The sequence below is a fragment of the Scyliorhinus canicula genome, chromosome 9, assembly GCF_902713615.1.
Source record: "Scyliorhinus canicula chromosome 9, sScyCan1.1, whole genome shotgun sequence".
Taxonomy (NCBI): Eukaryota; Metazoa; Chordata; class Chondrichthyes; order Carcharhiniformes; family Scyliorhinidae; genus Scyliorhinus; species Scyliorhinus canicula.
Genome location: NC_052154.1, coordinates 153,223,341 through 153,244,713, shown reverse-complemented (window position 1 = coordinate 153,244,713; position 21,373 = coordinate 153,223,341). Strand labels below are relative to the sequence as shown.

Sequence of the window (21,373 nt, the reverse complement as noted above, 5' to 3'; positions counted from 1 at the left end):
TTTCTAATATATATGTTTTACGTTTAATCGCAGGGCTTTGTCAGGGAGACATGGTAAGTGTACCACAAATTGCTGAATAGTGTTTTGACTTTGCATGCTGTTTAGTTGTGTCTCTTCTTCCTTGGGTGTGCTCCTACTCTTTTTTTTTTTGTCATGATTGCCACTTTTGAGTTGCTTTGCCACAACACTGGAGATGCGGCAGAGAACAATCCTGCCTCGTCTGAAAAAAAAAATCAAGAGGTCAGGAAATCCTAACTCGCAACGCCACACCAAAGACAATACTACATGTGAACAATGCCAACTGGTCCTATTCATACATTGTGACGAAATCCTATATCGGATTTTAGAAGTTTGAAGGGTGATCTAACCAAGGTACTTAAAATGGTAAAATAATTAAATCTGGTAGATACAGAGAAACTATTTCCTCTGGTGGGACAGTCCAAAACAACAGCACCGATCCTTTAAGTTAGAGTTAGGCAGTTCAGGAGCGATATGAAGTAGCACTTCTTCACAAAGGCACTGTAATTGCCTCCCTGAACCTCTCAGCCTCTCAACCTCTCTCTCCATCCACAAGATACTCCCTAAAACCTACCCGTTTACCAAATTTCTTTTTAATTCTTTCATGGGATGTGGGTGTCGCTGGCTAGGTCAGCATTTGTTACCCATCCCTAATTGATCTTGAGAAGATGGTAGTGAGTTGCCTTCTTGAGCCAGTGCAGCCCATGTGGTGTAGGTACATACAAGTGTTTGGTCAACTGTCCTGATGTCTTCGTATCTGTTTTGGGGCCAGATTCTGCCGAATCTATGCTCCCGTGAAGTGCCTTGTGTTGTTGTTGGATGTTTCAGTTACAAATGGGAGTTTTCTTTGTTCCATGATTTATAATCCTGCCTGCACTCCCCTGTGTGTAACGCTATCCAATCTCTTTCAGAACGGGATGCCTTTGACACACTGTTTGATCACGCGCCAGACAAACTCAACGTTGTCAAAAAGGTTTGATACCATTTTGCCTGTTTGTGCTGTGAGCCATTGCGACTTTAGAATCTGATTTATAATCACGTGAAGGGCCGGTGCCGATTATTCACTGGAAAAAAAAACACTGTTAATTAATTTGGCGAATATATGCAATGGATGCATGTTTTTTATTTCCATGGCATTCTCTGACTCCCGGGGACGATGGAAGGGTGGGATGCAGGTGGAAATCAGGATCTTGAAACCCAGAGAACTCCATCCTATTTCTCACTAGCTGGCTTGTTTGTTCCATTTGAATTTTGATGCAAGTGGCGCTAAACAGTTTTGACAGGAAATCATATTTTGACAGGAATCAACTGGGCAACACGGTAGCATATTGGTTAGCACAGTTGCTTCACAGCTCCAGGGTCCCAGGTTCGATTCCTGTCTTGGGTCACTGTCTGTGTGGAGCATGCGTGTTCTCCCCGTGTCTGCATGGGTTTCCTCCGGGTGGTCCGGTTTCCTCCCACAGTCCAAACGTGCAGATTAGTTGGATTGGCCATTCTAAATTACCCTTAATATCCAAAAAAGATTAGGTGGGGTTACGGGGATAAAGGGGGATATGTTGGTGGCGTGGGGCTTGAGTAGGGTGCTCTTTCCAAGGGCCGTTACAGACTCGATGGGCTGAATGGCCTTCTTCTGCACTGTAAATTCTATGATTCCAGTCATCTAATGTAGATGAGCGCGCACATGCTCAGTTGCACATACATGTGAGCTGACCCTTGTGTGAATGCTCAATCATTCCTGATATACACACACATGCAGGCACTAACACGCAAATGCTCGTGCACACGCCGATGAATGCACACGCCCACACATATGCAGACAAGCACGCACCTTTTTGAGCAGTGATTGTTAATGAGCCGATCTTCCTTTTCCCAAGCTTGAGTTGGTGCCATCACCGCTATAGCACTAAAATTAGGGCTGTTCACTGAGCGTTCCATCTCCAGTACAGGTTTTAATAAGACACTGTCGTGGATTAAGTTACTAGGCTAATAATTTGCATTGTGTACTTATGTATGCACTATGTTTTTTCATGTATGGAATGATCTGTCTGGACTGTACACAAAACAATACTTTTCACTGTACCTCGGTACATGTGACAATAAAAGAAATGCAATACAATCAAGACAGTGAGCGTTCAAATCCCACCTTGCAGTTCGAAAATTTGAATTCAATTTTTTTTTAAATCTGGAAATTGAAAACCAGGATCAGTAAAAGCGACCATGAAGCTGTTGTAGCATCATTAAAACTGACTCATTAATGTCCCAACCTAGGCTGTGCAGTGGTTCAATCCGAGCCCCGGGCTACTGTCCGTGTGGAGTTAGCATATTCTCCCCGTGTTTGCGTGGGTCTCACCCCCACAACTCAAAAGATGTGCGGGTTAGGTGGATTGGCCATGCTAAATTGCCCCTTAATCGGGGAAAAAAAATAGAATTGGATACTCTAAATGCAAACAAAAAATGAATTTAAAAATTTTTTTTTTAAATGAATGTCCGAACCTGCTCCTCTTACCTGGCCCGGGTCAACATGTGATTCCGGACACACAGCAATGTGGTTGATTTTTACTAAAGTGACTCGGTAAGCCTATCAATTGTAGCAAACCTTTTGCCAGGGGTTCAGGAAGGCAGTTCACCACCACCAACATCAGCTCAGTGCACCTGGGAAAATGATGATGGACAATAAATGTCAGCTCTCACCAACGTTGCCTCATTCGAAACATTGCATTTTATAGAGTTACTGAACTGGGCTGCTATTTTTTTTAAAAATTGTGTTTGTACTGTACTTTCTGACCTCAGGATGTCCCAAGATACTTTACATTCAACGACATAATTTTGAAGCACAGTCACTATTGTGGTGTGGGGAGACATAATGATGAGTTTGTACACAGCAAGATCCCACAGACCGCACTGTGATATTGACCAGGTCATCAATCTTTGGGTGCCAAATGGGGGATAAATAATTGACCAGGCCACAGATATGCAGCCTGGGAGACGCTGGATGGGCACCAGGTTCCTCTGTCTTTGCCAATCCTGCCCATCTGGGGTTCATGTTATGCGTCAGTATTCAGTAAATCGCACCATACTGCCAGATACCTCCAGTGTATTGGTGGGATTAAACAGAGTGGGTGGAGCTACCTGTTTTGAAATTGTTTGTTTTCTATCTTTCAGACCCTGATCACGTTTGTAAATAAACATCTGAACAAATTAAACTTGGAAGTTACAGAACTAGAGACACAGGTAAGTGGAACGTTGAACTCGCAACACAGATCACGTCAGAGCAAGAGGTTACACGGGAGAAATGTTGTGTTTCAGCATGGGATCGAGGACAACAGTTCTGACACAGTTTAAACTCATTTCCTTGTCCTCACTGGCCCCTAACTGTAGAAACCACCTTTACCTTCTGAGCTGGGCTCAACATTTAATGCATGGAAATTGAAGAGACTCGAGCACTTTGGTAACATATTCCTGGAGGGGAGGGTTACCAGTTTTAGAGAATTAGCGGATGAATTTCAGCTCCCCAACTCTAGTCTTTTTTACTACTTTCATGTTTGCGATTTCTCTTGTACGGCTTTCCCTTCCTTTCCTCTGGCTCCACCTTCCTCCTTGCTGGAGAGGATTCTATCCTCAGCTCAGCTGGGCAGGGGGTCTATCCTAGACTATACGCCCACATTCTCTCGTCTGATCCCTCCCCACCAAATATGGTGAGGGCAAAATGCGAGAGTGAACTGGACCCTATACTCACAAGTGAGGCTTGGGGAGAGGAGCCCACCACCGAGTTAAAGAAAAATCTAGTGGGAGAAAAGGATAATGGTGCAGTAACTAAGGAAAAAATGGGTGAATGTAGTCCAAGAGTGAGCCTCCGTTTGGCCCCAGATGGAATCTGGATCACTAATCCATAATAAGATTTTTTGGATATTAGCGGCCCAGGAATAAAGCAATTAAGTTTGGGAGGGCCAAGCCCCTGTCTGTCTATCCCTCGGGAGTTGAACACTGTGGTTTCTGGGATGCTTGCCCATCCAGATAAAGGCAGATACATCTAAGGATTTGATATGCGGTCTGTGCTGCGATGTTGGCTCCATATTGGGATGTGTTTTCAACATTCAATCTTTCCCTGACCTGTGCGCCTGTTAACACTTCGACCAAATTCTCCTTTACAGTTTGCTGATGGTGTCTATCTCGTGTTACTGATGGGGCTCGTCGGGAACTATTTTATACCTTTGCACAACTTCTTTCTCACGCCAGACAGCTTTGAACACAAGGTAAATATTTGATTGATTGCACATGCTTTTCACCATCAAAAATAACTGAAAAGGGGCAGCACTGTGGCGCAGTGGACTAGTCCTGCTGCCTCACGGCACCGAGGTCCCAGGTTCGATACCGGCTCTGGGTCACTGTCCGTGTGGATTTTGCACATTCTCCCCGTGTTTGCGTGGGTTTCGCCCCTACAACCCAAAGATGTGCAGGCTAGATGGATTGGCCATGCTAAATTGTCCCTTAATTGGAAAAAATTAATTGGGTACTCTAAATTTATTTTTAAAAATAACTGAAAAGAAACTGACCAAAGCTCGAAGTGAAGGGCTTTTTGTTTCCTGTGATGGATGTGGAGCTGAATTAAGGGCTTGAGCCACTTCCTGTTTGTTCTCTGGCTTTGAAAATTCTCCAGTCCAACCAAACCCAAATGCTTGTTGCCTTTTTCACCCATCCAGGCATTGCAAATGAGTTCTAAGAACATAAGAAATAGGAACAGGAATAGTCCATACAACCTCTCCAGCCTGCCCCACTATTTAATAAGATTACAACTAATATTCTCCCTCAACTACACTTCCCTGCTCCATCTCAAAATCCCTTGATTTTCTGAATGCCCAAACACAATTAACCTCTGCCTTGAAGGGGCAGAGCTTGATCTATGTTTGTCCTGGTCACAAATGTCCAACTCTGCGTCTACCTAGGCATGCTCTGACTCCATTGGAGAAGGGCATAAAGTATATACTCTGTTGCATTCTCCATCACACTCTACAGTATCACAGATGAAGAATCAATCAATGAACAAGACAGCCAGTCAAGGTGGGTTCTTTGTATCTGGATCCTGTAGTTTACTCAAGCTAAACACCAGTGATCGATGTCGATGCTGGAGAGCGCTAACGCTTCATTAATACATGCCAATTGTACAATTCAGCATCATTTGGGGCACATGTAACACATATTTGTAAAGTGAAACTATTTCACATTTATACCTATTTAAATCAGAACACACACTTTCTTTTCTTTTATTCCCTTTTCTTCCCATGTCTTAATGATCTGTTGAACTGCTCGCAGAAAAATACTTTTCACTGTACCTCGGTACACGTGATAATAAACAAATCCAATTCAATCCAGCATATATCAAAATACACAACATCCCTCATTTCCTTCAATCGTGCCCTAAAATAGACTGAAGGAGTACAGTTGGTTTCACTGACGATATTGATTGTAAAGCCTAATGTGTACCAAAGTTTGCCTATTTCTTCAAGTTGTGTTTTCCTAACTCTCTTTAACAGGTCCATAATGTGTCCTTTGCATTCGAACTGATGCAGGATGGAGGTTTAGAGAAACCAAAACCTCGATCTGAAGGTATGTAGTACATAATTTACTACTAAAATCAGATTACTGTCGATGTGGAATCTGAAACCAAAAGAGAAAACGCTGGAAAATCTCAGCAGGTCTGGCAGCATCTGTAAGGAGAGAAAAGAGCTAACATTTCGAGTCCAGATGATCCTTCGTCAAAGCTAAAAGGCATAGAAAGTGGGAGAAATATATACTGTAGGGTGAGGGAATGAAAGATGAGTCCTAGCCACAGAAACCAAGGGAAAAGAGTGCTATTGGAAGCCTGCCATCCTTGCATGGCCTTGTCTGTATGTGACTGCAGTTCTGCACCAACCTGTTTTGAGTCTTGACTGCCCCATGGAAGTGTCTCAGCAAGACACCGGACCGCTGTAATAAAATGCTACCAGTGTATCAAGTTGAATGTCCACCAGTATCTACTCAAGGCACTTGGGGGATGGGTAATAAATGTCTTGGCCACATCCTGAAGGTGAATGTTAAAACCAGTACAGAGACCAGTATTTGGTGAATAGAGCCTTGAGCTCAGTGGGCATAAATCTAGGCTGAATTATGGCAGAGAAATGTTATGATATGAAAGGCACTACCTGTAATGGCGGTGGAAAGAGATTTAGTAGTAAACTTCAAAAGGTTATTATGTAAATACTTGAAGGGGAAAAATTTGCATGGTTGTGGGAGGAACAAAGAGTAGAGAGGAGTGGGACTAATTGGGTAGCTCTCTCAAAGAGTCCACACAGCCTCCTCAGAACCATACAGCACAGACTCTTAAAAATAACCATAAAGTCTTGTCAAAGCAATGCATTGTCTCTTGCAGATATCGTGAACTGCGACCTGAAGTCTACACTCCGCGTACTCTACAATCTGTTTACCAAATACAGGAACGTAGACTAACCTGAAGGCAGATGGCGCTCTCCAAGAGCCTGACTAAAATCCAGCCAAAACAACACCAATTACATTTCCAGGCCAGGCAATGGGCTGAACTGCCAATCACTGTCATGCTGTAACATTCATACAGCGATATTTCCAAGATTTTTGGTGGTTAGAAAATTCTTCTTAGTCCTTTATAAGAAAGTATATAAAAAGCACTTGAATTACAAAGACCAGAATCAAATTTAACTCCACGGACGCCAGTACTTTGAAGGTTAAGCTGTTGCATTCCGATGTGAAGTGGAATTCAATTAATGTGGAATCCAGCATTGGAGATTGCCAAAGATGCCTGTGTCAGTAATATCAAAAAGCTGCTGCGGAATTGAAGAGTTTCCCAGAGCCAGTTTCATAACCAAGATTCCAAAATTGCCATTATTCAGTGAAGTCAATGTTGCTTTTTTTATGTTTAAAGTAAGTATTGAGGCCTAATGTATAAATAGGCTTTGGGGGGGAAGGGGAGGGGGGGAGGTACCCACACCAGAATCCGCTTATTCTTAATCTTCAAGAACTAACCAAATTGTTTCCTTCTGTCATGTTACTAAATGTGTGAGAATTTACAATGAACACGTGGATAGTTTTAACATTAACTGATACTTAAACTTTATTTAATCTGTAATCACGTTGCATACAAGGTTATGGCAGTGTAATCTTTATGGGACTGGGTCTTGTTATGAATTCAAATCCCACTGATATAAATTGAAAAACTGAACTTGATAAATCTGGTGATTTGGTGTCCGGTCACCAGAAAGAAAAGTGACCATACAATTGCTCAGATTTATATTAAATATAACTGGTTCATTCATGTCCCTCGGGAAAGGGAACCTGCCGTCCTCGCCCAGTGTGGCCTACACATGACTCCCAATTACACTTGACGCTCTAAAGTGGCCTATCAACCCCATCAGTTTGAGAACTTGAGATGGACAATAAATGCCCAAATCGTCCTTTCGGGGACTCCTTTCAAAATATTGACACACCCCCAGAAAGTACTTCCAAATATTGGCGCACATTCTTGGGGACCCCAACAAATATTGACGCACTCTAGGCAACCCAGTCAGCTCTTGACACCGTCCTGGAATTCTTGGGGATATGAACGACATTTATGAGACTGTAGAACAAAAATGTAATTTTTATTCCTATAAAACTGCAGAAGTAACATGCAAGTATGTCGCCAAACACCGAAAGCTGGATTATAATAGGAAATAAGTTATACTGCAATTATATGGGTCCTTGGTGTGACCATACCTGGAGCATTGTGTACAGTTTTGGTCTCCTTACCAAAAGAAGCACATATTTGCCTGATAGGGAGTGCAACAAAATTTACAAGACTGAAGGGCCTGTCTCCGTGCTGTAGATTCTAGAATTCCATGATATGATTCCCGGGATGAAAGATTGTCCGATGATTGAGTAGTCTTTCCTGGCACTTAGAAAATTGAGAGGCAACCTCATTGGAACATAGTAACTTATTAGTGGCTTGACAGGGGTAGATGCTGCGAGGCTGTTTTCCTTGGCTGGGGAATCTAGAACATCGGGTCGCAAATTCAGAATAAGGGGTTCCCGTTCAGGACAGAGACAAGAAATGTCTTCACTCAGAGGATCTGAATCTCTGATATTCTCCAGCGAGCTGTGGATGCTCACTTGTGTATATTCAAGATTTAGATATATGGGTGCAAGGGGGAATTGGGGCATATGGAGCAAGTGTTGCATTTGAAGAACAGCCCTGATACTAATGATGGTGGGGCTGGTGCATCGAGCGAATGAACCGACCCTTGCTCCTCGTTCTTGTCTTCTAAATTACTGACGAGGTCTGCTTTTAATAAATCTTGGGGAATTTGAATTATTTTTGTAATTATCAAGCATGTAATAATCTGAATGTTGGGTGGTTCACATTTGTCCAACTCCACATACTACATCGATTTAATGTAATTTACTTGAACTGGAGCCATAGGCCGGGGGGGGGGGGGGGGGGGGGGGGGGGGGGGGGGAGCGGTGTGATGTGGAATGCACTGCCTTAAATGGCAATGGAAACAAATTCAATAGTAACTTTACAAAGGGAACTGGATTTATACTTGGGTAGGATTAAAACAGACCATTTGGCCAGCTGGTCTATGCTGGTGCTATTTCCATACAAGCATCCTCCCAAGCTAAATTGTCTAACCCGGTCAGCATATCCTTCTGTTCCTTTCTCCTTCATACATTTACCTCATTTACTCTTAAAACGTATCTACACTATTCACCTCAGTCATGTAATGTGCTACTGAATTGCACATTCCTTGAAAAGAAACATTTGCAGGGCCATGGAAAAAGAGCAGGTGGTGTGGTGTTAATTGGATAGTTCCTTTCAAAGAGCTGGCACAGGCAGGATAGGTTGAATGGACTCTTTCTGTGCTGGGAAGATTCAATCCTACTCGATTACTGTTGTGTCCCCCTTCTGCCAAAAAGAAACTAAGCGCAGCCCAAGCATGCACAGAGAAAGTTGCTTAATGTACACACCTTGCCTTCACTGAGTTTACTGACTGTGTCAAGGCAGTTGGGGCCCCAAGTCCAGCATCAAGCCAGGCTACAAGCTCACCCAAGTATCTTGATGTTTGACATTTAGTAGAAAACTTGGGCTTTACAATGACGTGAAATTGAAATTGCCATGTAATTGGCCATAAAAGTTAGAGAAAATGGAATCTGCAAAGTAACATACGTGTGGGCCAGCTGTACAATCTCACAGCTCAGATAGGACAGGGTTAATGGGGGAGGTGGGGGGGGGGGGGGGGGAGTGTGGCGAGAGAAATGGAATTGAAGGCCATTACTTCTGTTGAGAAAACGCTGGGTATTTTAAGAGGGCTCAATCTGTTTTTTTATTTGCAGGACAGAGTGCTGCTCCTTTTTGTCGTAGATTTATGAAGAGGAGCGATCCAGGGCGCAAGTAGCTGATTTTAATTCTGCCCCAGATATTACGACCTCACAGTATAATAAATGGCAGCTGCTCCATGCTGTACAGGAAACCCAGTTAAGACATCACTTTAATAATTCCAGCCAGCAAGTCAATTGTACATGTCCAGAAAGACGAGATAGACGTGGGAACCTTCTAAAGGCTCATCCGTCCTATTTTATTCCTTCTCACTGAAGCTTGACACCGTATCTCTGTTAGATTCAGTTACCTATATTTCAAAGACATTTTTCAAACCCATTTTTAATAACACGCACAAGCCTTAGATTTGATAATTATGGTGTATCAGGGCTTAATACAAGACATTATTCAGCGCTTATGAGAAGCAGGGCCATTGACAATAATATAGAATAATGAATGGCTTGGAGGGAGTTGTAACATAATTGAGAGTTTGAGATGACATTGTAAAGCACGAGAGTGAAACATGGAAAGTTTAAATGAGGAATTTGATCCGGTGATTATGTTCGTGCTGTGGAGACCTGCAGGAAAAAAGGGAGTGGAGATGGAATGGAAGTAGAGGAGGTGCAGGATTATCTCTCTCTTTGTCTGTCCCCGTCTGTCTTTACCTCCCTGTCTCTTTTTCTGACTGTCAATTTCTTTGGCTTTCTCTCTCTCTTTCTCTCTGTGTACTGAGATCTACATTACCCTTGATATAATGACAAGCTCCTGTATTTTTTTAAATGTTAAGTATGTTACATCGGCCATCGGTACTGCATTAAAACAAAATAACTGAGATGGGACAGGTGGTAAAATGTGACTCTCTGACGCAGTCCCCATTCACTGCCATCCGGCCTGCATTTGCACTTGGGAGAAGAGAGGGTTAAAGTTGTTGCCTTCAAGTACGAGCTCAGGATTACAGCCTCAAATCCCCCTCCTGTCAATATTCAAGAATTTTGGAAAATGTATATCTCTGCAAGTAGCCAGACGGTATTGTTCCCTGCACAGTGCAAAAACTCTGGACAGTACATCAGTGAGCCTATATTACAAGCTTCAATATGTAAGCAGGTGCATGATAATACATCACCTGAGCAGCAGTGTGCTGGGTTGCTAGGCTATTTCTTGCAGTTAGATATCGACTTTGGAATTTTAATATATTATAATAATCTTGTTTTAACATAACTTTTTTTTACAATGGACTCAAACTGAATTAAATTAAGTTTAGATCAAAGGAGTTTTTATGCATTAAATCTTACTCCAAATATGCTGTTGCTTTATAGTCAGTTTTGTCTATGTGCCTGTGTATCAACTGCTTCTTTCATCAGAGAATTGAATAGGAGCAGCAGATTAAGCAGTCTTTCATGTTGCAATATTAATATTTGAAGCACTTACTGTATATTTCTAGACAGGCAGAAGAACTTTGTTTTTGTGTGTGACAATGCAAAAAAACAAACCGGGATTCCTAATAGAATGTAAATTGTAAATTTATTGCCTCAAATCTTCAGGATCCTTAAATGAGAGCTGACTTAAAACACTGGAGTAAAAAGTCCAACACACCCTCCTCTTCGGACAGCCGCTACTAAATTTAATGCACAGCTCTACATAAGTGTTCGGCCTTTTCCTACTGTTTGCAGTGATTGTGCCAGGATGTGGGGAAGGAACTGAAGGCAAAGCTGTTTGCAGTTGTAACTGTTTCCAAATCTCCTGCATTCGCTAATGAATCTCCTTTGTTGCTTTTTTTTTTGCACTGGCCGTCAAGGGCAGATGGATTGTGTCCCTGTTACATTCTCTCTTTGATTCTGTCTGGTATGTGGTTTCTAGCTTGGTCCCCACGTTCTGGAATTAACCTCCTTAAATCCCTCTTGTCCCTCTACCTCTTCCTTCTCCTCGAAGACACTCCTTAAAACCTACCTCTTTAACCGAGCTTTCGATCACCCTTCCAAAAATCTCCTTATGTGGCTCGGTGTAAATCTTTCTTTGGCGATTGCTCCCGTTAAATGCTTTGAGGATGTTTTACTATGTTAAAGGTGCTGTATCAATGCAAGTTATTGTTGCAGCCGTCTGACCTGGTGAAGGAAGTCACTCCATTTGTTACAGAGTGTGTTCTGTTTCCCCTCTTTAATGAAGATTCGCCATATGGCCAATGCCAGTACAGCCTGTGGCAGTCACTGCTGTAACACCAGCTGCACTACCCCTGGCACAAGTTTAAAAACTAGCATAGCTGGGTCTTTGTCACAGACTGGAGCCGCTCAGAGGGCTGACTGTTCTGGTGAAGAAACACAAGGATTATTTCAAAACTAAGGAGTGAATGAAAAGTCCATTGTAGAGTGCTTGTATTTTATCAGCTGCTTACAGGGTCTCAGTCAAGATGTTAAATTGTAATGCTGTAAAAACTTTTGTAAAAAAACACAAAATATTGCAGGTGCATAAGCTCATTTTGTATTCCCTAGAGTTCAGGAGGCTTATCCCATCTGGCGTAAGTGTGTTCAGTTCTGGGCACTGGAACTCAAAGGATTATATTGGCCTTGAAGTGGGTGCAGTGCAGATTCACCAGAATGATAATAGGGCTAAAAGTGATAATGGGGCTAAAAGGGTTAAATTACAAGGACAGGTTGCAGAGACGAGACTTTATTCCCTTGAAAATTATGGGGTGATGTAATGTAGATCTCCAAAATGAATAAGGAACACAATAATATTGAAGGAGACAGTTCCTTTAATGAGGGGGATCCCGAACAAGGGGCAAGATATTAAAGTTAGAGCCAGGCTGTTCAGGCATGATGTCAGGAAGTACTTCTTCCTGAAAGACTGTGTTCTGATGGTCAATTGAAACTTTTCAAGGTTGAGATTAATATATTTTTATTGGGGTAAGAGTGTGAGGTCTTGTGACACAATGGTAAGGCCCTTATCTCTGGGCTAGAAGCACCAGATTCAAATTCCACTTCAAGTCTTGATGACCACAGAAGGTGCATTCATATGTAGCCAAACAGGGTGATTACCAGCTTGTAAATCCTTCTGATATGTTAGATGGCAGGCGGTAAGAACGAGCGTGTCAATTGTCGTAAAACACATCTGATTCACTAATGTCCTTTAGGGAAGTAAATCTGCCATCCTTACCTGGTCTGGCCTACATGTGCCTCCAAACCCCCAACAATGTGGTTGACTTTTAAATGCCCTCATGGATGGGCAATAAATAAATGCTGACCCAGCAATGCCAACATCCCATGAACGAATAGACCATCATGGAAATTATAGCCACCAAGCAGGGTTTGGTACCTCGAAGAGGAATGGTATTGATATATGGAGCAAAGGCAAGTAAATTGATCAGCCGAGATCGAACTGAATGCCAGAAGAGTTTAGAGACCCTGTTCTGAAGGAGGGCTATAACCAGTGTCCTGCGTCCTAAATTACAGAATGTTTCCATCTCTTGAAATCATTACCACTCACCCACTTCCTCCTTTGTTTTCTTACTTCATCAGACCCCTTCTCAAAGCCATAATGACCTGCTCATGGCTTGTGATTGCTCAGAAATGCTAATGTACATCCCAACCATAGCAGCTTGTGGTTCTAACATCACTGAGGATGAGTAAATGATGCAGAACAGGAGGCCATTTAGCCCCTTGTGTTGGTGCCAGTTTCCTAAAATACAGTATGTTTCTAATCCACTGGGATTGTTCTCCTTAGATCACAGAAGGGTAAGGGGACGTTTTGGAATTATGAAAGATGGAGTAGATAGGGAGGAACTACTTCAAGTGGCAGAGGTCTAGATGTAATGTAATCAGCAAGAGAACCCGGGTGAGAAATGCCGAGGAATAATTTTTAAAATAAAAGATTATTATGATCTAGAATGACGTGTGCTCTGCCTGGAGGCAGGTCCTTGGTCATTGTTGACTGATGCTTCATCCTGAGCCATTTTCTTGGCAGTTTTTGCCAGAGGTGGATTGCCATACACTCTTAAGGACAGGATGGAAAGGTTTGCCCCAAGTCTACCTCAGCTGGGACAGAAACAGAACCCGCGCTGCCGCTGTTACTCTGAACCATCTAAACAACTGAATTAACTGGCCCCCTCTGATCTGGAATGCATTGGCCAATGGGTAATGGAAGCAGATTCAATAAGAATTTTCAATACTTGAAAAAAGGATAACATTTTCAGGGCAATTAGGAAAGAGCAAGCGGCATGGAATTAATTGTACAGTTCCTTCAAAAAGCAGGTGTCGGTGCAATGGCCCATGACCTACTCCTATGCTACATGGTTGACTGATCATTAGATTATTCCATTCTTTTTCTCGGCTCATCCGCTTCTGGAACCTTCATTCATGCCTTTGTTTCCCAGAGACTTTATTTTTCCTTATAATTTAGAGTACCCAATTATTTTTATTGCATTTAGCTTGGCCAATTCACCTACCCTTCACCTATCCTTGGGTTGTGGGGGTGAGACACACGCAGACACTGGAAGAATGTGCAAACTCTGCACGGACAGTAACCCAGGGCCGGGATCAAACCCATGCTAACCACTGCACCACAGTGCTGCCCCTAATGTTTCCCAGAGACTTGACTATTCCCATGGTCTACTACATTCTATTCTCAGTAAACATGTCATCCAAAGCTCTCCTGGCCCTGCCTTAGCTCACAGCAAAGCGCCATTTCTCTTTAACCCTGTGATCACTGACCTACATTGTCTGCCGGTCAAGCAACATCTTGATTTTAAAATCCCAATCCTAGTTTTCAAACCCTTCTATGTTCTTGCCCCGACCTATCTCTGCGAATCCCGAGAGTTCTCTAACTCCCTGAGATAACGGTGCTTCTCCAATTCTGGCCTCTTGTGCAATGCTCATTTTCTTTAAAAAAGGAAAAATTTATATAAATTCATTTTTTCAATTAATGCGCAATTTAGCGTGTCCAATCCACCTACCCTGCACATCTTTAGGTTGTGGGGTAAAAACCCACACAAACACGGGGAGAATGTGCAAACTCCACACGGACAGTGATCCAGAGCTGGGATCGAACCTGGGACCTCTGTGCCATGAGGCAGCTGTGCTAACCACTGCATCACCGTGTTGCCCCGCATTGCTCATTTTTAGTCACTTCAACAGTGGTGGCCTTGCCTTCGATGGCCTAGACCCCAGACTCTGGGACATCCTCCCTACACCTCCTTCTCAACCCCTCACCCATCTCACTTTCCTCCTTGGAGCCACTTCTTAAAACCTACCTCTTTGACCAAGCGTTTGGTAGCCTGACATCTCCTTCTGTGGTTTACTGCCATACTTTTTTATAATGCTAGCAATGAAATGCATTGGGATGTTTTTGTAACTTATATTTATTTTGCACCTTTAATCTAACGTCATACCCTGGAACAGCATCTTAGTTATCATGCTGCAGTACCCAGAAATACACAGCTGCCTAATAATGCCTCATGAGTCTTTCACTACTTGCTTCATAACTTCCAGCATTAAAAATGTAGCTGCAAATCAGATGATGAAGCTTAGAGATATTAAAAACAAACAAAAGTGCAATAAATATGGATAGTTCTCTCTTTGCAAAAGCTGTATCCAAACAGCTCAGATCTATTCAAGGTGGGCGGAACGCTGCCTCAGCACCGAGGACCTGGATTCAATCCTGGCCTCGGGCCACTGTCCGTGTCTGCGTGTGACTCACACCCACAGCCCAAAGATGTGTAGGGTAGTTGGATAGGCCATGCTAAATTGCTCCTTAATTCAAATTTGCTTTTTAAAAAACAACATTTATTCAAGGTGGTTAAAATGTTAAATGGATTTGATAGGGAAGGGCATGGTAACATTATTATTGGATTAATAATCCAGAGACAAGAGTTCAAATTCCACCACAAATGCAGAATTTAAATTGAATTAACTAAAACCTGGAATTAAAAAGCTTGTCTCAGTAATTGTGGCCATGAACCTTCCAGATTATTGTAAACTCGCAGGCATTTAATGTCCTGTAAGGAAGGAGATCTGCTGTGCTTACCCATTCTGGCCTAAAGTGACTCCAGGCATACAGGAATTTGGTTGATTTTTAGCTACCCTCTGAAATGGCTGCCCACCACCACCACCACCACCTTGAGGGCAATTTGGAGTGGGCAACAAATGCTGGCCTTGCCAGCAATTTCCAGATCCTTTGAGTGCATTTTTTCTAATGCTACAATGATGGGTGAAATCAATGGCTGGGAAAAGCGCCGGCATCTCCACATCATGGGAACAGGGAAAGGAACCATGGAAAATAATTGGAGGTGGTCTAGCTAGGCATCCCGTTTCTGAAATAAATCTGGAATCTACAGGAATCCTGGCATCACCGAGAGTCAATTCAGCGTGACAAAGGGAAATTAAATATTCCTGGTTTATTTTCAATTCTGTTTCAGAGTACAGCCTTCGGACTCTCTCCAAACTTTGAGAGCTTCTGTTTGTTTTAAAAGTCTGAATGGGATCTGTTTCAGATGAAATAGTTTGTTATTGAAAGTGCTAGCTTCTCAGTAAATGTAAGGATCCTGCCAGTATCAGTTATCAAGAGTCATACTTTGCAGAGAAATTACCTACCTTTCCAAACCAACATTTATCAAGTGTTTTTTTTCTGTTTTTGCACACGTCCAACATTTATAAACTTGCCGTTGTTGCTGCAGTCACTATATCTATAAAATGTGTCATTTAGTATTTCTTCTTTAAATAAAGATATTTATGTTAAACCAATCTGCTGTGCATTACAGTTTTGTATGTGAATTACCAGATTAATTAAGAGTGAGCAATTTCATCTTCATTAATAAGTGGATGGAATGTTATTTAGTATTAATACAGGAACAAGGAGTCAAATGGTCCAAATATGGACAAAAGTGCTGAATTCCAGAGGTGATGTGAGATTGACTGCCCTTGACATCAAGGCAGCATTTAATTGAGTGTGGCATCGACTGGCCCTCGTACAATTGAAGTCAATTGGAGGCCAATCATCTCAGCCCCAGGATATCACTGCAAGAGTTCCTCAGGCCCAACCAACTTCAGCTGCTTCATCAATGGCCTTTCCTCCACCATAAAGTCAGGAGTGGGGATGTTCACTGACAATTGCGCAATATTCAATATCATTCGCATCTCCTGAAAAGCATTCAGGCTTGGGCCAATAAGAAGCAAATGGCATTTATAAATGCACAAGTGCCAACTCCCAACAACAACAATTTATGTGTCACCTGAAACATCTCTTAGGCACTTAGAAGGAGCATTGCAAAATAAAATTTGACACTGAGCCACAAAGGAGCTATTAGATCGGATAGCTCAAAGCTTGGTCAGAGAGTTTTTAAGAAGTGTTTTGGAGGGGGAGGAGGAAACACGAGTCTAACCATTGCCCCTTGACATTGAATGGCATTGCTATCACTGAATCCCCCCACTATCAACATCCTGGAGGCTACTATATATCACAAAATTAACTGGATCATCCACATAGATGGCTTTAAGAGCAGATCAGAGGCTTGGAATTCTACAGCAGCTAACTAACCTCCAGGCTCCCCAAAATGAATCATTAACCAAGCAGTCAGAAGTGTGATGGAATACTCTGCACTTGCTTGTATTAGTGCAGATCCAAAACGCTCTCTATGCTTAACACCATCCAGGGCAAAGGAACGTGCTTAATCATCTCATTCAGCACCTTAAACATACACTCGCTCCACCACAGGTACACAGTGGTGCTAATGTGTACCACCTACAAGAAGCACTGCAGCCAAGACTTCTTCAACAGCACTTTAAGCCACTTACCCTCAGCACAAGAGTAGCAGTGGTAGAAACACCACCACCTGCAATTTCCCCTCCAAGCCACAAGCTATCCTGACTTGGAATTACATTGCTGTTCCCTCAACATCACTTGGCCAAAATCCTGGAACTCCTTAACAGCATTGTAGGTGTAACTACTTAACATGGACTGCAGCCAATCAAAAGGATGGCTCATCCCCACCATCTCAAGATCAATTAGGAATGGGCAATAAACACCAACTTTATTAGAGATGCCCAGGACGTGCACATTTTTTAAAGTTACGGGTTCCCTTGTAGCAACATTCAGCATCTGAAGTATCATTATCTGTTTCTCTGCATAGATGCTGCCGGACCTGCTGAGTACCCCGACATTTTCTGGTTTTATTTCAGATTTCAAGCATCTGCAGTTCTTCAGCATCTACCCAGCCGAGCCGCCTCATGGTGGTGCAGTGGTTAGCACTGCTGCTCACAGCACCAGGAGCCCGGGTTCAATTCCAGCCTTGGCCAGTGTCTGGGTGGGTTTCCTCTCACAGTCCAAAGATGTGCAGGTTAGGTGGATTGGCCGTGATAAATTGCCTCTTCGTGTCCAAAGGTCTGCAGGTTAAGTGGGGATGGGGCGGGGGAGTGGGCCACTCTAGGTCTTTCAAAGAGGATGGGTGCAGACTGGCTGGGCCGAATGGCCTCCCTCTGCACTGCAGGATTCTATGGGAATGTGCTGCCTCCCTATTCTTCTGACCCAAATGTGCCACCTCACAATTTCCATATAGCTTCGTTTAATGTGTAGCCAATAAGGTGCAATTATTAAGGATTAAACACGGCGTTGTTTTCAGGCTGTCCTCAAAATGTGTTACGTAAATGCTGGGTAGAGTTATTTGTGAATTTCTAAGATTCCACTAGATGGCGATGAGCCATGATGTAGTGTTTGTTCATTAACCCCCGAGTCTTAAAATCTGCACGAGTGCAAATTGTTGCTCCCGTTGGAAATACACAAAAGAAAACGAAATAAACCTTTCCTTTCATTTTCCACACGGGCTAGCGCCCATGCCTGTTTACCACACCGCGGAGTTCAACGAGTGAGACCCCAACAACTGCAGAACAATGTTTGGAATCAATGGGTTCCAATTGACGGTCCTTCGGAAACTATAAAGGCACAAGAAATCTCCCTCAGCTGACCGGTTCTGGAGTTGTGACAGAGAGTCTGGGGAGAGGGGTGGGGACAATCTCTCGCAACATCTGGAAAGATTGAAGTCTGGTTGGAATATTGTCAACTCCCCATCATTAACCGCAGTCTAGGGCAAAAAAAACTATCTCGATAATACCTTCATTGTGTAAAATCACCCTCAACCAACAAAAAAGGGCTGGGTTTATTTTTAAGTATTGCACCGGAATGAAAGGTATCAGACGGACAACTCCGCCCGATGGAGGAAGTTTATATCGACCAAGCAATTCAGGACTTTGGAAATCTCAAGTTCTTTCTCGTTAATATCTGGAGATGTCGAAAGCACAGCGTTCTGGGAATTGTAGTTCCCCAGTCTGTTTTATTTGAAATTTTCCTCCCAGCCTGACATTAAAGAATTCCAGATTTAGAGGTTTTAAGCAAACTCCCTCTCTAAACTATACCTTAACAGGAGAGTAACACAAGATCAAAATCCTGCTGGAAATCTGAAAAATAACCATAAAACGCTGGAAATACGGTTTTGTTTTGCAAAAATATACTTTATTCAAAAAAAACATTTGAAAGAACATTGCATTGCATACATTTCAAATTGGCCATCACACAAAGTGCAATAATATTCAGGTTCTCTACATACATCATGTTGTACTTCGAGGTGCTTCAATGCAATCAAAGAAACATTAGATATTTCAAAATAGCCATTACAAATGGTGCAAATGTATTTAAACTGTCTACATCAGTGTTTTACAAAAAAAATTTCCGGGGACCCATTTTTACCAACTGGCCAACCTTCAGGACCCACGCCGGCCGACCTTCGGGACCCACGCCAGTCGACCTTCGTGACCCACGGCGGCTGACCTTTGCGACCCCGCCGGCCGACCTTCGCGACCCACTATTTTCTCTTACCTTGTTTGCTGCTGACAAAATAGAGGAATCGCAATCACGCCCAAAGCACGTGATGGCGACATTCGGGGGCCGTGCCTGCTCTCTGCCTCCCTCAGGAAGGAAGATTACATATAACTTTTTTTTCAATCTTCTGTGTCTCCGATTGCACAAATTCGCAGTCTTCAGCCGCAACAGCCGGCTTTTATATTCAATTTTTTTTTTTTGGTAAATTTTAACAAAGTTGTTGCACAGCACGTTTAATCAAAGAGACCAAAGCCTAAGTCATTGTCAGATTCTTCCTGTTTCTTCTCTTCCTTTTTCTCTTCAGCAGCAACAGGGGCAGCGGTGGAAACAACTGCTGCAGCAGCTGGGGCACTGCTACCAACACCAACGTTGCAGATCAGACTATTGACGTCAATATTAGCCAATGCCTTTGCAAACAGGCAAGGCCAGAAAGGCTCAATGGTCACACCAGCTGTTTTGATCAGGGCATTGAGTTTGTCTTCGGTGACCGTGACCTCGTCGTCATGCAGGATGAGCGCTCTGTAAATACAGGTGAGTTCCGAGGTGGAGGCCATGCCACTGGATCTCTGTGGGTGGGTCCAATGGTGCTAGTCACCAGGGGTAAACTCGGCCTTAGCTTTGTTCAGAAGAACCGAGCATTTTCAAACCAGTCAGAGCGAGCAGCAGCAGCAAAACAATGGGACCCCACTGCGCATGCGTGCCCGCTCATCGGTGCGCATGCACAAAACTCTGCGCATGCGCACCCATGAGTGGGCACACACGCGCAGTGCGGCTGCATTTTTTTATAGTAAAAAGGCCGCTCGCAGCTGGCATAGTTACTAGCCGGATGTTGCGCGCGAATTTGTGCAATCTGGAGCGCCGCGTCGGATGGCTCCGCGACCCTCCCAACACACGCCCACGACCCACCCGCAGGTTGCGCCCCTGACTTTGAAGATCACTGGTCTGTATAGATCAAGTTTCACTCGGGTGCTTCCATAACATTTCTGTCACATGTAATATTCACTTTGTACATTCAATGTGAGCCATACAGCCCGAGGGGATTCTATACAATTCCCACTCCCGTAGATTCGCTATGGTTGAAAGGTCTTGGACAGCGAACTTATCCCATTTCGCTTCGGCGGCAGCTGCCCCAAGCTTTAGTGCATCCCTCATAGACCTGGGCTTTGGAATGTGCCGGTCTGCAACACTTGGCTGGGGGCAATTCTTTGCACTGGAAGACCAACAAGTTTCAGGCAGACCAAAGAGCGTCATTCACCAAGTCGCCTACCCACGAGCAACAACTGTTGTTTGACTTGGTATGTGTCCCTGGGAACAGTTTGTGATGGAGTGAGACTTCGGGTGTGTAGGAAGGATCTGACGGGGAGGGCCTTTCTCACCACCAGCCAAGCTCGGTCTTGGTGCTTGTTTGAAAGTCTTGGTGATGAGGCATTCTGCCAAATAACCTTGACAGGCTGCTCAGGGAACCATCCGACAGATCCACCATCTCCTTTTCCAGCAGGGCCTCTAGGATGTTACATGCAGACCACTGACTGATGGACTTGTAGTCAAAGGTGTTTCTCTGCATACATTTTTCACGAGGGACAGATGGTACGGCATGGTCCAAGTACTTGGAGCGTTCTGCGGCAGTGTGGCCAGACCCATCCTTCACAACACTGGGGACAGGTAGAACCTCAGCACATAGTGACACTTGGTGTTTGCGTACTGAGGATCTACACAGCTTGATGCAGCTGCACACAAAGGTGGCCATCAGGGCGAGGGCGATATTGGATATGTTTTTCTCCCCTTATCCAGAGGTTTGTACATCGTGACCCTTGGAACACAATCTATTTTTGACCCCGAGATGAAGCGGCAAATGGCTTGGAGGTTTGCCACAGCACAGGAGTAAGGAATGGGCCAGACCTGCACCACCGAAAGGTCCTCGTGCCTGATGATTAGGTTCTTACCTGCAATGGAGAGAGAGCTACGCTCCCACACGCCCAGATTTTGGTTCATTATACCTACTTGCTCCTTTCACTTTCTAACACATGCTCCCTCCGAATCAAATCCTCAGCATCTTCAGGCTATTTGACCTGACTGTGAAGGGGATAAAAGATGGGTCAACCCAGTTACCAAAGAACATGGCCTCGCTCCTGCCACTAT

General features: G+C 43.5%; 2 protein-coding genes across 3 annotated transcripts in view; one reads left to right on the top strand and one right to left on the bottom strand.

Moving 5' to 3' along the window:
• Positions 1-6,692, top strand: part of LOC119971802 (alpha-parvin) — a 103,723-nt gene extending 97,031 nt beyond the window's left edge. For both annotated transcript variants that reach the window (XM_038807958.1, XM_038807961.1), the window contains exons 8-13: positions 34-53; positions 930-991; positions 3,181-3,249; positions 4,170-4,271; positions 5,550-5,622; positions 6,425-6,692. In XM_038807958.1, coding sequence (XP_038663886.1) covers positions 34-53; positions 930-991; positions 3,181-3,249; positions 4,170-4,271; positions 5,550-5,622; positions 6,425-6,501 — 403 coding nt within the window. In that variant the 3' untranslated portion in view covers positions 6,502-6,692. The remainder of the gene's footprint in view (positions 1-33; positions 54-929; positions 992-3,180; positions 3,250-4,169; positions 4,272-5,549; positions 5,623-6,424) is intronic.
• Positions 6,693-19,441: 12,749 nt separating this feature from the next.
• On the bottom strand, positions 19,442-19,788 carry LOC119971012 (60S acidic ribosomal protein P1-like). The gene has a single exon (XM_038806128.1). It carries the CDS (start codon positions 19,786-19,788, stop codon positions 19,468-19,470), a length of 321 nt encoding a protein of 106 aa, XP_038662056.1. The 3' UTR covers positions 19,442-19,467.
• Between the last annotated feature and the right edge of the window lie 1,585 nt (positions 19,789-21,373).

Coding starts and splice junctions, on each gene's coding strand:
- LOC119971012 (XM_038806128.1), bottom strand. CDS start 19,788: ATGGCCTCCACCTCGGAACTCACCTGTATTTACAGAGCGCTCATCCTG.